Below are 16,306 nucleotides of genomic sequence, written 5' to 3' on the forward strand. Positions count from 1 at the left end.
TTTGTAGGACATGATCTCGGAAGAGAATGGCAAAGCTGTGAGCAACGTCTGCCCAGGGGATTTGGTCTTTCCCCCCATTTGTTCTTTCAGATCTCGTACTTCTCGGGCCAATTGGGCCACGTCGCCTTCATTGTGAGTGCGGTTTCCTGTGGATTCCGTACTTTCGTCGACCTCAGATTGGGCCGGTCGGTCATCGTTGTGCGTTACTCGCTCGGTACGTCTTGTCCGAGTCTTAGTTTTTCTGGTGCGAGCTCTTTCTCGACCGGTTTCCCGATCTCAGGGCCCCGCTGGTGCGCGACTGGGCTCCCTTTCTCCTAGTCGCTCTTGCGCAGTCTGCCGCCCAGCATTCGGACCCAGCCTTGAGTGGACTGATCGTACTGGCTGGCTTTCCGCCCGTCGATTTTCCTGTCCGTCTCCCGGCCTCTGGGACAGTTGTTGATGGCGAGGCACCGGCCGAGAAACCGACTGTTCCCTCACTCCTCGACTCGCGTCGGCGAAGGCTCGCCCGATCGCGTGGAATTGTTCCGGGGTTAGGGGTATCATAGGCGGCTGCCGGTTCACCGGTGCCGTTTCGTTTCCTTGGCTCTGTGCATTTCGTTGGTTCAACTGGTCTCTTAGATCTGCCTCTATCCCGTTTTTCCGGTTGTTTGCTTGGTCTCGTCCTTCCGATATGTTCGTGACGCTTTTTCGTTCGACTTCAGGACTCGCCTAGCTTAGAGAGTCACGTAGCTCCTTGTATCGCTCCCCATAGACGGCGCCAGTGTTGGTTTTTGGGTTTTCAGGCACAGGGAGGTCCAACACAACCTTAGTTGGTGGATTCACCTTTCGCACAGAATTGCAAAGAAATGTCAGAACTCGTAATAACTTTCAGTGTGTCTCCCCTCTCTCTTGGGATGAACTTGTCCAGATTATAAGGGTGGTGGAGCCTTTATATAGCAGGCTCTCCTCCTACCGACTTGAAGGCCATTAATGGCTGACTTCAAGGCTAGTTACAACTATCGAGTCGTTGGGTGTCGTTACCGGATCGGCCAACGGCTCTTTGGATCCGTAACAGTCTGACCGAGTCCTGCCTTAAATGCCTCCAACGGCTCCGGGGCCGGGTCTTCTTAAATGAGGCCTCTCGACGCTCGCCTAACGGCTCTAAGCCGTCCCTTCGTGGACTTGGGCCTGGGCCGACTCCTGGACTCGGCCCAAGTCCCCACTGGGCTTCTTTCACTGCTAGCCCACGTTCCTTATCTTGGGTTCCCTTGTTGGGCCAACCCATCTTGGGCCGGGGTTCTCACCCTATCAAAGACAATGGACAATGTAGTGAATATAACAAATTAATAAATTTGAAGGTAAGGAATCTTTGAATTGTAGAAAATAAAGATAATATAACTAATGAAATTATATTTCTTTTAAATTTTTTTATAATAAATAATTTTTTTTTAAATAAAGCATCATATACATCTAATTCTAAATTAATTAAATGCATATGTATTATTTTTTGTTGTAGCTACTAATTTATTTAATTTAATAAGATTAATAAAGTGCCGTACGTACTTTTCACCAACAATAATGAAATCAATGATTTTTTTAATTTTCATTCCTTGTTGAGACAAATTGTTTTGAAAGTTTGTCAATGACAATTGCTAAAATTGTTGTAAATAGAGGATGATAATAAATAATTCAAAATATATGGTTACAATAGATATTGTTATAAGGATATAGTAAAAATTAACTTACAAATTTCTTTAGAAGTTTTCATGCATTGATAAAATTCTGATGTGTAAACTTGTTCAATTGGAGCTAGAAGGATGTTAACATTGTCAATTATTTGAAAAATGGTCCTACCGTTTTAATTAGAGTCCATGTGTAATTGTGTTTATGATCAAGAAGTTTGTAGTTAGGCCGCGCAGGTCTAACAATGATGTAAGAACAATTTTGTCCGATAAAAAAATAATAGTATAATATTTGTAAAGTAATGTTAATTGTACCATTATAAAAAAAAATACAAAAAAATATTAATATCATAATGACCTAAATCATTCCAATAATGGATAAGCATAATTGAAATATTAAGTTTTGTTCTAAATAATCAAAAGAATATTAATTAAATGTGTGTGTGTGTGTGTGTGTGTGTGTGTGTGTGTGTGTGTGTATATATATATATATATATATATATATATATATATATATAACTTAACCTAAATTTGTTTTTTTTTTAAATAATTCAAGAAAATCAAATGATTTTTAAAGTTCCCGATTTATAATCTTTGATGCAACTTTGAATGCTATATAATTAGTCGGGCTAATTATTTGAAAAAAAGTTTGTATTAAATTTTATATTATATATTTTTTAAATACATTTTAACATATTCATAATATATGTTTAACAATTATGCCAACTATAATTGGGATTAGGTTCGAAACTAAGACCTTTCTTATATAAATTAATGAGTATGTTAAGAATAATAAATAATTAACGGAATATTTCGTTACTAAAGTTTATACTAACGGAATTTAGGGTTATTTAAGGCACAAAAATAATATAATATAGAGTAAATAAGAAAAATCATTAAAAAATTACTAAAATCAAAATAATATGAACCATTCATTTTAAGAAAAAACAATTACCGACATTTTTTTATTCCAGTTAATGGCCTAACATTATTGGCTCTTATTAGATTTGTTTTTGTGTATAGATTTGTAGATATACATCTTTCATGGAATTGCAATTTCTTTCCCATATTCCCTAGCTACTTGCAACAAAACGGGATGTAAAGGATAAGTTTACAATGTTAAAACATTCTTTGGAAAGAGAAAGGGGATTGGAAAAAAGAAAAATCAAACTTTTGGAAAATTAGTCAGCTTCACTTTTATTTTGACAATAAAAAAAATATATTATTATTAAAAAAAAAAATGGACTGATGAACTTTTAGAAAAATGAGTGTGTAATGAACAAAACCAAACCCCACCTATATATACCATACTTTCCACAAAATTGACCAACCCCTCCATACCAGTCAATTAAAGCAGTTGAAAATCCCTCCAATTAAGTTTTCACTTAGAATTAATTAATTAATTATATATATATATATATATATATATATATATATATATATATATATATATATAATGATTTTACGTTGTTAATTTCAATTTTCAAATATATTTATTATTATTGTTCCCATATATTTATTATTATTACATCAATAAAAACATTTCCTAATTTATCCAAAAAAAAATTGGTATATCAATATATCATCATGGACACACTCAACTCCCTTGACACAGAAGTGTTATGCTGTGCAACCGTGTGCACCATGCATGGTGCACACGGTTATAAAAAAGATGTCATTTTGACGTCCGACTTAAAAAAAGATTCACTTTTGATTACTGTACTGTTAACGGCGTTATGTTGTGCATAATTTAAATTATATAGTTCATTCATTTTGAATATATAGTTCATTCATTCTGGATATATAGTTCATTCATTTTGGATATATAGTTCAAATTATACACAACATAACGCCGTTAACGCCAATCGAAATTAAATAATATATTTTTTTAAGTCGGACGTCAAAATGATGTCGGTTTTTTTTTGCATCCGTGGTTGCACAGCATAATTTTCCCTTGGCACATGCTAATACTATGACTTTAATTTTAATTTGTAATTATAAACAAAAAGATTGTATCCAAATTTTGAGAGTCCTCACCGCTCTTACCTTGAAAACTAAGTGGAGGAAATAAATCACAAGATATCGTAACATTTAATTTGGTTATGTCAAATAATATTAAAAAATAAAATAAAAATAAAAATAAAAATATTACAACTAGCTAGTCTTTTCTCAATTTTATAAATTAAAGTATTGAACTCTAGTGGACTATGACTTAGCTTGTTCGATAAGTTTGAAGTCTTTTGATCCTAAATTAGGAATTCCAGCCTAACAAACAACCATTTGTAATAGAAGTTATATTGTATAATAAAACAATAAAGAGAAAATTTTAATTTTGGACCACTAACTATTACATTTGTGTTAATTGTAACATTTGACTTTCAAAAATGTTAATTTAGTACCTTGACTATGTAATTTCTATTAATTTTGGTAACGCCGGCTAAATTGTCGGTCAAATCTCACCGAAAAAACTTAAACATTTTTAAATTTTTTATTCATGGGGGCAAAACAGTAGTCTTCGTTAATCCACCTTCGTCAACACCTCCGGGCATGTGACCACAATCCAGTCTCGCCATTAAATTGGCCGGCGTACACCTTCGTTAAAACACATAGTTGTCTTCGTTAATCCACCTTCGTTAACGTCTTCGTTAATTTGGGCGGTCTTAGTGGTTGATGGATATATTATACCCACGACCCGACCCGGGGTAGCAACACGGACCCGGAACACTTTGGTGGAGCCCAAGTGCACCACGGAGGTGCCCAAGAGCAGCGCGGACCCGGGGCACCACGGAGGTGCCCAGGAGCAACATGGAGCCGGGGCACCACATTGGAACCCAGGAGCAACACGGACCCGGGGCACTGTGGAGGTGCCCAAGACCAACACGGACCTGGAGCACCATGGAGGTGCCCCGACCCGAGCCGACCTACGTGGAGCTCGGGTCGGGGAGCTCGGTCCTACCCGAACCCAGCACCACCCGAGCTCGGGACCCGACACGACCGGGTCCACCCGGGCCCGGTCAAACTTGAGATCTAACCACCCCCGATTTAAGGGGAGGCGGTTGGGGGTTTGGCTTGTATAAAAAAACCCCCTTCTTGTCCTAAAAAAGGGCGATTCATTACATATTCTACACTTATTACACACTGTCCTATCGGATCTTTGTAATAGCCAAATACTACGGCAATTAATATAATATACGGTCCCCAGCGACCTTTACGACATCGTTCTATATTTCGTTTATTATTTATTATATTAAGTTCTTATCCGGATTTATTGATTCGGGTCCACCCCGGGTTAATTAAATCCATCATTGGTGCTCTTGCTGAGAGCTGTTGTACCAGCTCAAGCGTGTTCTATATCCAGTGGTCTATCGCGACCAGCTACTATGACGAGATCGAGATCCAACTCTCGCCACACCAACGGTTCCCGCGACACCCAGCCCGTCGCGAACGGGAACGGCCCCAACGGGGCCCCTGCCCCAAGCATCCAACCGGCCAACGCCACCAGGTCGGGGGGAGATCTGAGGGCCCAGCTCACCAACCCCCGCAGTGGTGGAGCTCCTTAATCCCCCCCCCCCCCTGTTCAGGACCTGGACCTCATCCGGGAGGGGGTGGCGGTCTTCGAGCAAGCCTCCACAGGGTTGGCCCGAGTCGTGGCGGACCTCCGGGTTCGTATACCTGCCGACCTAGGCGTCAACCGAAGGTTACCTGCATCTCCTCAACCTGCCTCCACCCGGGGGCGCAGCGGTCCAAGCACCCGACCACCCCAGGTACCTGTCACCCAGGGGGAGGTCAATTCACCCCGTTGGACGGACACACGGGGAGGAGGGGACTCACGACGCGACCGACGTCAGGAGGACGACGGAAGGAGGTCAAATCAAACCAGGCCCGCCACGGAGAGGCTGGGCAGCCGGGTGCCAGCCCGAGAGAGGTTGGGCCCAAGGCCTGCCGCTAATGAGCCTCCACCAGCAGAATCCTGCTCCCGCAGGCAGGCACGACGACAGTCAGTCACCCGGAGGTCGCCGAGCCACGGACCCCGGGCCCCGCCGCGACAAGAGGCAGGCCCGCGGGGGTCACCGGGACGGGGGACCCGAGTCCCACCTCGGCATGCAGAAGGGACACGATACAGACGAATGCATCCTCTTAAAGAGACAAATCGAGCAGCTCATCCAAATGGGCTACCTCGGCCAATTCATTAAGAAGCCCGGCCAGGCGCAGGACCAGGCCCAGGGCCAGAAGCAGGGCAATGTATGGCGGAATGGGGGTGGCCAGGCGCCATCCACCTCGGCTCCCCGCAAGAGGGACCACCACGACCACAGCTCCGAGGAAGAGGAGAAGACGACGGAGGACTCCCAGCCCCCGAAGAAACGGGCTATCTACGTTATCTTTGGGGGGCCCGAGGGAGGGGACTCGCCAGCCGAGCGGAAGAGGTGGATGAGGAGCTTGTACGTGGGGGAGGTCACACGTACCCCCACGAGAAGAAACCAAAGAGGGAGCCCATCACGTTCACCGACGCCGACCTGCTAGATGGGCCCCTCCCCCACCGAGACGCCCCGGTGGTCAAGCTGGACATCAACCCTAAGGGGGCACGAGGGCCGACCTCGCGTACCAACCCCGACGGAAGAGCCTGGTGGCACAGTCCTGTCGGACTGTGCCCGAGCAGCTAACGCGCACCCTAAGGAGGCACGAGGTCTAACCTCGCGTACAAACCCCGACGAAGGAGCCCGGTGGTTTGGTCCGGCAGGACTGGGCCCAACCGGTTTGGCGCACCTTAAGGGGGCACGAGGTCCGACCTCGCGTACAAACCCCGACGGAAGAGCCCGGTGGCGTAGTCCGGAAGGACTTAGCCCGAGAGGCTAACGTACCCTAAGGGGGCATGAGGTCCAGCGTCTCGTACCAACCCCGACGGGAGAGCCCGATGACATAGTCTCATAGGACTTTGTTGAAGAGGCTAACACACGGCAAAAAAAAAAAAAAAAAAAAAAAAAAAAAAAAAATTGGCCTAACGCACCTCGGCACAACACCGGGGTGAACCTTGGCACCACCTCGGCAGCGTGCCGAGGTCTACCCTCGGCAGCGTGCTGAGGTCTACCCTCGGCGAGGCCCACCTCGGCGAGCTGCCGAGGCCCACCTCAGCGAGCTGCTGAGGCCCACCTCGGCGAGCTGCCGAGGCTCACCTCGGCGAGCTGCCGAGGTCCACCTCGGCAAGCTGCCAAGGTCCACCGCGGCTGGTGCCGGGGTGGCCAAAAAAAAAAAAAAAACGCAAGACACCTCGGCACAAGACACCTCGGCTCAGGACACCTCGGCCCAAGACACCTCGGCTCAGGACACCTCGGCCCAAGACACCTCGGCACAAGGCATCACGCCCTCGGTTCATGACACCTCGGCCCAAGACGCCTTGGCATAAGGCACCTCAGCTAAAATTTGGAGCTCGAAATTTTCCACCTAGGGGGCTCGGGTCGACGCACGGATACTCTCATTCGTTGACTCCTACTCGCAACGAAGAGAGTGGGAGACTGATGATGGATATATTATACCCACGACCCGACCCGGGGTAGCAACACGGACCCGGAACACTTTGGTGGAGCCCAAGTGCAACACGGACCCGGGGCACCACGGAGGTGCCCAAGAGCAGCGCGGACCCGGGGCACCACGGAGGTGCCCAGGAGCAACATGGACCCGGGGCACCACATTGGAGCCCAGGAGCAACACGGACCCGGGGCACCGTGGAGGTGCCCAAGACCAACACGGACCCGGAGCACCATGGAGGTGCCCCGACCCAAGCCGACCTACGTGGAGCTCGGTCATACCCGAGCCCGGCACCACCCGAGCCCGGGACCCGACACGACCCGGTCCACCCGGGCCCGGTCAAACTTGAGATCTAACCACCCCCGATTTAAAGGGAGGCGGTTGGGGGGTTTGGCTTGTATAAAAAACCCCCTCCTTGTCCTAAAAAAGGGCGATTCATTACATATTCTACACTTATTACACACTGTCCTATCGGATCTTTGTAATAGCCAAATACTACGGCAATTAATATAATATACGGTCCCCATCAACCTTTACGACATCGTTCTATATTTCGTTTATTATTTATTATATTACGTTCTTATCCGGATTTATTGATTCGGGTCCACCCTGAGTTAATTAAATCCATCAGTGGTCTTCGTTAATCCACCTTTGTTAATTTGCCATGGCGAGATTACAAAAGCAAGAAAAGACAAAATTCTCACGTTGCTTCCTTTCCAAACTTGGTATACGCGCTTTGCCATGTGCACACCACAACTCACGTGTTCGTCGTTCTCTCTATATCTTTGAACTCAGGCCGGAATGGTGTCGGCGACTAGGAACTCAAAAGCATTCGTTCCCTTCCCTTCCCAGCCAAGCCAAATCCCTCTCCAACCCAACAGGGAGAAAATAAATCTCAGTACATTGGGCGAAGAATTGAAGGTATTGGTCGCCGGAAATGTAGAAGCTCACTGGAAATGGAGAAGCTCATGGGAGAAGAAAGAAAAAAATAAGTAAAATGACTAAAATACCCTCATTAGTTGACTTATTAAATTTTTTTGTTGAGATTTGGCCGGCAATTTGGTCGGCGTGACCAAAATTGATAGAAATTGCATAGTCAAGGTACTAAATTAACATTTTTGAAAGTCAAGTGTTGCAATTAACACAAGTGCAATAGTCAGTGGACCAAAATTGAAATTTTCTCAACAATAAATATATATTGACTTTTGTCTATTGTTGATACTGATATCAATATTACTTAGTATAATTAAATATTAACGCTAGGGATTAGATTTTTGCTAACACCCTTCCGATTGAATTCATTACACATAATTTTCTTAGTGTGATTTACTTTTTCTATTTGATTTGTTAGTTATTATTCAAGAACGAGGTTCACCAATGTACACCATTGGATAATACATGCAAGTTTAATTTTTCTTGTCACCCAAAAAAAAAATATGAATATATCAAGTATATAGAATACTATTAGGTGGTTTTTGGTTCATGACATGTGAGATTATTTTAAGTAATATGATTACTTCTTGAGAGAATGAAAAGTAATGTTAAAAGATTTCTACTACATAGACTCCCAAATTGTACTCCCTGAGGTGGCAAACCAGGATTGGTTATTTTCAGCATGTGGATTCACAGAAAAATGTCTAAATCAAGAACATGTGAGAGGGAGTACAAGTTGGGAGTATAAAATGAGAGTACACCAAGTATTTTTCATGTTAAAATTTAGGAATGTAAGATTAACTTCTGTGTTTGGATTGAATTGTGGAAACATAATATTAACTTGTTTGTTTGAATGTTATATTTTAAGTAATGTTATATTAAAAAAAAAAGAGTTAATTAATTTCATCAGAGTTCCATTGTCTTTGGTGACAATTCTAAATTTAGTTCCAGACTATTGTTTTTGTCATTTAACATCGCGGACTATTATTTTTTGGACAGTTTTAGTCCTTCTCATGACTTTTCCTATTTTTAGTAAGGGAATTTTTGTCTCTTTATATTTTTCTTTTGTTATTTTTCCGGTTTCAACCGGTTTAATTGGTTTATGAATTTACTAAAAATCGGTTGAAAAATATGATTACTAAAAATCAAAGGTTACCTAAAGTTCTAAACCAATTAAATCTGTTGGAACCGGAAAAATAACAAAAGAAAAACATGAAAAAGATAAAAATGTCCTTACTAAAAATTGTAAAAGTCACGAGAAGGACTAAAAGTGTCCAAAAAATAATAATCCAAGGATATTAAATGACAAAAGTGATAGTCTGCGACTAAATTTGAGATTGCTGCCAAAAACAAAGAATCTCCGATGAAATTAACTCTAAAATAAAAAAAAAAAAAAAATTGACTGATACTTATAAATTTAAGACAAAAAATGATATTAGCTCTAATATAAATTACCATAGTCATATTACTTAAATAATCTTGACTTGAATCCAACACCCCTTATCATATTAGTATATTATTACTCTGATCAGGCACGATCAATATGCGGAGTAATTGTGAACAAATAAATTCCCTTAAATATATATATATATATATATATATATATATATATATATATATATGTACTTTAAGACTCACGTCTCTTAAAAATTCTTTCACTCACAACTCACGCATTTTCTTCCTCCTCCCCAATCCCCAGAAGTCGTCTTCCCCTCCCCTCATTCTTTCTCCACAATGCCTCAGGTTGATCTTGAAACCCTGGTCTCCGCCTGCGCAGGCGGAGGAGCTGACCGGAAAATCGCATGCGAGACATTGGCTGAAGACGGAGCCGGCGACGACAAGGACGATTCCGACGACGTCGAAGAAAAGGAAGTGACTCCGGATTTTCCACCGGAGTCGTTCTGGCTATCAAAAGATGCCGAGTTTGACTGGTTCGACAGAAACGCTTTCCTGGAGCGGAAGGAGTCCACGAAAGGTATCAATCCGAACCCGACGACGACCCACCCGAGTTCGAATTCGGGCTCCCAGAGGTTTTTGAAGCCCAAAGCTTCCATCATCGGGCTGCCCAAAGGTCAGAAGACGACCTACGCCGAGTCTAAACGGAGGACGTGCAATAAGCCGGCGAATATCCGGCTATTTCCGCCGAGGCGGACCGAGTCTATAGGAAAACCGGTTGCCGAACCGTCGTCTCCGAAGGTTTCGTGTATGGGAAGAGTAAGATCGAAGCGCCGCCGGAGAAGATCCTCTTCCAAGAGGGAGAAACCGGTGGAAAGATCCCGGAGCGGCCGAGAGAACCGGAAGCTCGGGTTCTATTCCCGGTTCGTATCCATGTTCCTGTCAGACCGGAATCATAAATCGGCGAAGAAAGTTGAAAAGGAACGAAAGGGGGAGCCGCCAGTGCCTGCCAGGAAGAGCGTGAAGACAAAAAAAGCTCGTGAAATTCCGATAAGTACTGAACCGGTGGCTGAGCCGCCCGGGTTGGGGTTGATGAACCGGTTCGCATCCGGGCGGAGGTCGCAGTCGTGGGGAGCGGACGAAATTAGCGCGGTGATTTCGGAGACTTTTGACGCAGACGCTGCTCGGGTGGGACCCAAAGCGAGAAATTGATCACCGCCGTGGTGAGCTGTCGATCCGACGTGGCACGTTCAATTTCTGTTCCTTATCGTTGACTTGCTAGTATAAATGTTTTGTTTTTTTTTTTTTGTTTTTTTTTTGTTTTTTTTTTCTTTTCCTTTCCAGTAGCTTTATTTACCATGACAGTTCAGTAATTCTGGGGATGTAAATAGACTTGGGTTTTGATGGAGCATGATACTTACAACAATTTTACCGCAGAAAATAACTATATTGTTTCAAATGAAAGTCTTTTAATTTTTTTTTTTTACTTTATTTTTTTTTGTCTCATTCATCCCAACACACTTATTATTTAAAATTTAAATCACTTCTTTTTATATATTTTCTTTAATTTGTTTTATGTTTAAATTTTTGTTCTGTAGTTAATAAATATAAATATTAGTTAAAACTAAATTAACTGATGTAAAATTAAACATAAACTTTTATATATTTCACCTTCACTAACCTTCCAATATCATTTTTATTGATGGAACGAAAATAAATAAGAGTATGCCAAGTAAAAAAGTAAAAACATGTATCATATTACTCTTTTTTCTTTATATCTCAACTAGCAATTTATTTTATTTATTTGGTGAGAATTTTATTTGGATGGCTGTCTATACATCTGAATCAACCATCCTTATTAGAAAAAATACAGTAGTTTTTTTTTTTTTTTTTTTTTTTTTATAGTATTTGAGAGTCAACTAAACTCCACATAGTTGAAATGATCGGGTTAACAATTTCACGTATTCGTACTTGGACCGAGTTTTCAAGAAAATTAAGCTTGGTAAGCCTCCACGCTTCGTCCATTCATGGCCTGCCCTGGTCTTGCATTAGTCTTGCTACCATCGTCCATGGGACGTTTCAGAGCTTCAACTTGATCATTTGAGATTGAGCCAATCTGAAATTCATTTTTGCCGTTAAACCCATAAAAAAAACCATCAATGATAATTAATTATGAAAATATTTTTAAAAAAATTATTTATCTTGTACCTTTTCTATAACTATCCATGTAACACCTTCCGTGCATGGGGGAGTAGTGAGAGAACCGGTATAAGTATAGTATTTATCCGTAGTGGTTAATCCGCTTAATTCTTGAATATTTACATTTCCCAATGCAATTTCAGGTGGACTTTCATTTGACTGTTTATTTGGTAACTCATCTAATTGTTGTTGTACCTGATCCAACACCAATTAACACACCAATTGCATGAATGAAATTAGAGATTAATACCACAATCTTATTTTCTCATAGAATTTTAGCTTATAACCCATACAAAACATGTATGTCGTCTCGTCTCAAGTATGCAAACCATCAGGGTAAAAGTTTGATCACCTTGGCAATAATGGGATCAGATTGGCCTGATTGCAAGAGAACTGATACCACAGCCACGCTGCTATCTGCCGCATTGTGGACTAGGTGAATCTCACCCGCATATCTGCAATCACTTACTTATATAAATAAACATTCCAAATGTTTAATATACTTGATGTGCCTACACCGTATTAGCTCACTGGTTTAATAAGTATATATTTAGGATAAGAAATTAAGGTTCAAAACACGATAGTCGTAGTATGGGTATTATGTTTAAAGTGGACAAATTTCTTGTGCACAGCGGCATTTGGCCCTGTGTCCCTTGAATTGGAGATTCAACTTTTTAAAAAGAATTACATGATGTTGTGTTAGGTGTCAAGAAATAAGTTTGAGTAGAAAGAGGGTATACTGAGTTCCGTCAACTTGGTGCTCAGAAGAAGAATGCCAGTGCATTTGCTTCAAGGCGAAATTTTTACCGCCGAAGACCAACTCTCCTGCATCTCCATCGAAACGCATCTGAAGTTTGACCAATACTCACTTAAATTAGTCTCATTAAGCAAAATGACAATATAATATCATTCTAGTGAAAAAAAAAACAAAAAACTGACCAGAACATTGAAGCCATTGTTAACCAAAGTAGCACTAACGGAGTCACGGAATTGTATATCCAAGGCATTCAAATTGGAGTTTATCACTGCCTCGCCGTTAACGATGTTGATGGGGGACTGTGAACTTCCACTGGAGCACGTTGCATAGTCCGGGCTTAAACTACCCCAACCGTCCGGGCCCGTTGAGCCCGAATAACTAAAAAATACCGAGCCCTCCTGGGCAAAAGATATGGGTTTTAGGATACACAACAGACCTGCAACCAAAAATAACATTGCCATTTTCTCTGCCAAATCCCCTCTTCCTATTCTACACTTTTTGTGTGCACTTTCTCACATATATGTATATATAGATCAACCTATATCAAAACCTGCCAAGAAAAGTTTTGCCCCAGTTGGTATAAAATCATAAAATACTAATGTTAGCGTTGAAAAATCAAATGGGTTGATTTGCAAACATTATTGTGGATCATGGTGGGTTGATTTGCAGTCATTATTGTGGATAATGGTTCTTACAAATTGTGTGGACCATATTTTTTATTAAGTAAAATAATGTACAATTTAGTACAAAAATAATGTATATTCAGTACAAAAATAACGTACATTGTATTTAGGGGATGTACATTATTCTTGTACTAAGGGTATATTATATTGTATAATGTACATTCAGTACAAAAAGAATGTACATTTAGTATATTAAAAATGTACTCTTTGTTATGGTCCACATAACACTAAGTGGAACCAATTGTTATACTGCATCACGGCGCGCGTAGCACTGTGCGCCCGGCGCCTCCCAAAACGACGTCGTTTTGGTAAGTTAGGTAGGGAGTTGACGTGATTATGTGTTTTTTTTTATACAATTATGTGTATTTGTTTATACAATTATGTGTATTTATTTATACAATTATGTACATTTTTTATACAATCATGTACATCTTTTTTATACAATTATGTACATCCGAAACAGGAAATTTATGTGTATTATGTTAAGAGTTGATGTTTATTATGTTAAAAGTTTATGTATATTATGTATTATGTTAGATTATATGTATTATCTTTTAAAAGAAAGTATGTGTATTTTGTTATACAATTATGTACATTCATGTATACAATTATGTGTATTCTAGTATAAAATTATGTACATTTTTGAACATGAGATTTTTTTTTAAAAAGAAACTTAACCACCAACACAGGGTAGTGAAATTTCAAAAAAATAAAAATAAAAATAAAAAAAAATAAAAAAACTGAAACGACGTCGTTTTGCATTAAGGCGCACAATGCAATGCGCGACCTGTTGCAGGATGTAAATTGTCGGGTCCACACAATAATTTTCCGTTGATTTGTGTGTTATTGGGCCTCGGTTGATAATTAATTACTTTAATTGAGTAAGTTGGTCTAATATTTATTTAATTGGGTTAATTAAATGGCCCAATGAATAATTAATTAGTCTAATTACTTTTTTTTTGAAAATTAGTCTAATTACTTAATTAAATGTAATTGGTGTTAAATTGTTCGGTCTAAGATGGTCGAATATTTAATTGAGTTGAACCAGACCGTTTCGATTAATTAGGCTGCTTAATTAGCGGATTTGACTTGGTTTTGGCCCATCAAATTATATGTGGATTACATAATTTTGAGAAAATTAGATAATTTGATATTATTTGATATTTGCTGAAATGATGCAATCGTTATACCCTACACCACGGCGCACATAGCACTATGCGCCGCGCGCCTTCCAAAACGACGTCGTTTTGGGAGGCGCGGTAGGAAGTTGCTGGAATTTTGTGTATTTGTTCACAAAGTTATGTGTATTTGTTCATACAGTTATGTGTATTGGTTCATACAGTTATGTACATTTTTTATACAATTATGTACATTCTTTTTATACAATTATGTACATCCGAATCAGAAAATTTGTGTGTATTATGTTAAGAGTTGATGTGTATTATGTTAAAAGTTTATGTTTGTTATGTATTATGTTAGATTATGTGTATTATCTTTTAAAAAGAGTATGTATATTTTGTTATATAATTATGTACATTCATGTATACAATTATGTGTATTCTAGTATAACATTATGTACATTCTTGAACAGCGGGGTTTTTTTTTTTAAAGGAAAAACTACTGCCATTCACTGGGGCGGGAAATTTCAAAAAAAAAAAAAAATTATTAAAATGACGTCGTTTTGCATCTGGGCGCATAGTGCAACGCGCGCCGTGGTGTAGGATATAAATTGCCGAAATGATGAACCTGAACACAATGGTGTTTCCAACGAGTCGTTATGCCATGGAACCGTGTTCACCATTCATGGTGAACACGGTTCTAACGGTGTTAGTACACCGTTATCTTTTTTTTTTTTTTTTTTTTTTTTGTTGTTTTTCTTAATTAATTGCGTGACTTTTCTTCTATCTTTTCACATTTTGCGGTTTCACTTTAATTTGAGGTGAGCAATGATTTCGAACATTCATAAATTATGAATTCATGCATGCACATTCACTTTGGAACCATGCCTACACATTCTCGTCCGAAATCACGGATTTTCATAAATTATGAATCTATGCCTGCACATTCACTTTGGAAACATGCCTACACATTCACTTTGGAACCATGAGATTATGAATTTTCTGTTATAAGATTATGAATTTTCTGTTATGAGATTATGAATTTTCTGTTATGAGATTATGAATTTTCTGTTATGCGGTTATGAATTTTCTGTTATGAGATTATGAATTTTCTGTTATGAGATTATGAATTTTCTGTTATGCGATTATGAATTTTCTGTTATGCGATTATGAATTTTATGAAAATTCATAATCTCATAACAGAAAATTCATAATTTTGATCAACGCGCGCCGTTAACTCCACATCCGCGATTTTTTTTTTTTTTTTTTTGCCTAAAAACGACGTCGTTTGGCCTTGTGTTCACCATTCTCGGTGAACACATTCCAGGGCATAATTCGCCGTATCCAACCGTCCGGATCCGTTGAGCCCGAATAACTAAAAAATACCGAGCCCTCCTGAGCAAAAAATATGGATTTTAGGATACACAACGGAGCTGCAACCACAAATAACATTGCCATTTTCTCTGCCAAATCCCCTCTTCCTATTTTACACTTTTTGAGTGCACTTTCTCATATATATATGTATATATAGATCAACCTATATCAAAACCTGCCAAGAAAAGTTTTGCCCTAGTTGGTATAAAATGGGAATAAGGGTCAAATAGGCCACTCAACTGGACACCAAAGTGCAATTAGCCCATTGAACTAAAAAAGAATGTAATTGAGCCATTGAACAACACAAAAACATGCAATTTAGCCCAAAATGACTTGTTTACCTGATGTAGCAAGTTTCTGATTTTAAAATTATTTTTTAAAAATAATTTTTAATAAATAAATAATTTAAAAAAAAATTCTTTAAAAAAAAAAAAACAGAAACTGCCGCCGGAGACGAATTGTCTCCAGCGGCATTTTTTTTCTTTTTTTGAAGAATTTTTTTAAAATTATTTATTTATTAAAAATAATTTTTAAAAAAATTAAAATCGGTAACTTGCTACATCAGGTAAACATATCATTTTAGGTTAAATTGCATGTTTTTGTGTTGTTCAATGGCTCAATTGCATTCTTTTTTAGTTCAATGGCCTAATTGCACTTTGGTGT

The 16,306-nt window shown here is 39.9% G+C and overlaps 2 protein-coding genes across 2 annotated transcripts; one reads left to right on the forward strand and one right to left on the reverse strand.

Annotated features, from left to right (window-relative positions):
• Positions 1 to 9,851: 9,851 nt before the first annotated feature.
• LOC109155143 lies at positions 9,852 to 10,724 on the forward strand. The gene has a single exon (XM_019302876.1). The coding sequence runs from the start codon at positions 9,852 to 9,854 to the stop codon at positions 10,722 to 10,724; it is 873 nt and encodes a 290-aa protein (XP_019158421.1).
• Positions 10,725 to 11,495: 771 nt separating this feature from the next.
• Positions 11,496 to 12,949, reverse strand: LOC109155230 (alpha carbonic anhydrase 1, chloroplastic-like). The gene is made up of 5 exons (XM_019302950.1): positions 12,651 to 12,949; positions 12,452 to 12,558; positions 12,064 to 12,166; positions 11,721 to 11,906; positions 11,496 to 11,628 (listed from the first exon to the last, which is right to left on the reverse strand). The coding sequence occupies exons 1-5, from the start codon at positions 12,927 to 12,929 to the stop codon at positions 11,506 to 11,508; spliced, it is 798 nt and encodes a 265-aa protein (XP_019158495.1). The 5' UTR covers positions 12,930 to 12,949; the 3' UTR covers positions 11,496 to 11,505.
• Between the last annotated feature and the right edge of the window lie 3,357 nt (positions 12,950 to 16,306).

This window comes from Ipomoea nil, unplaced genomic scaffold (assembly GCF_001879475.1).
Source record: "Ipomoea nil cultivar Tokyo-kokei standard unplaced genomic scaffold, Asagao_1.1 scaffold2694, whole genome shotgun sequence".
In the NCBI taxonomy this organism is placed as follows: domain Eukaryota; kingdom Viridiplantae; phylum Streptophyta; class Magnoliopsida; order Solanales; family Convolvulaceae; genus Ipomoea; species Ipomoea nil.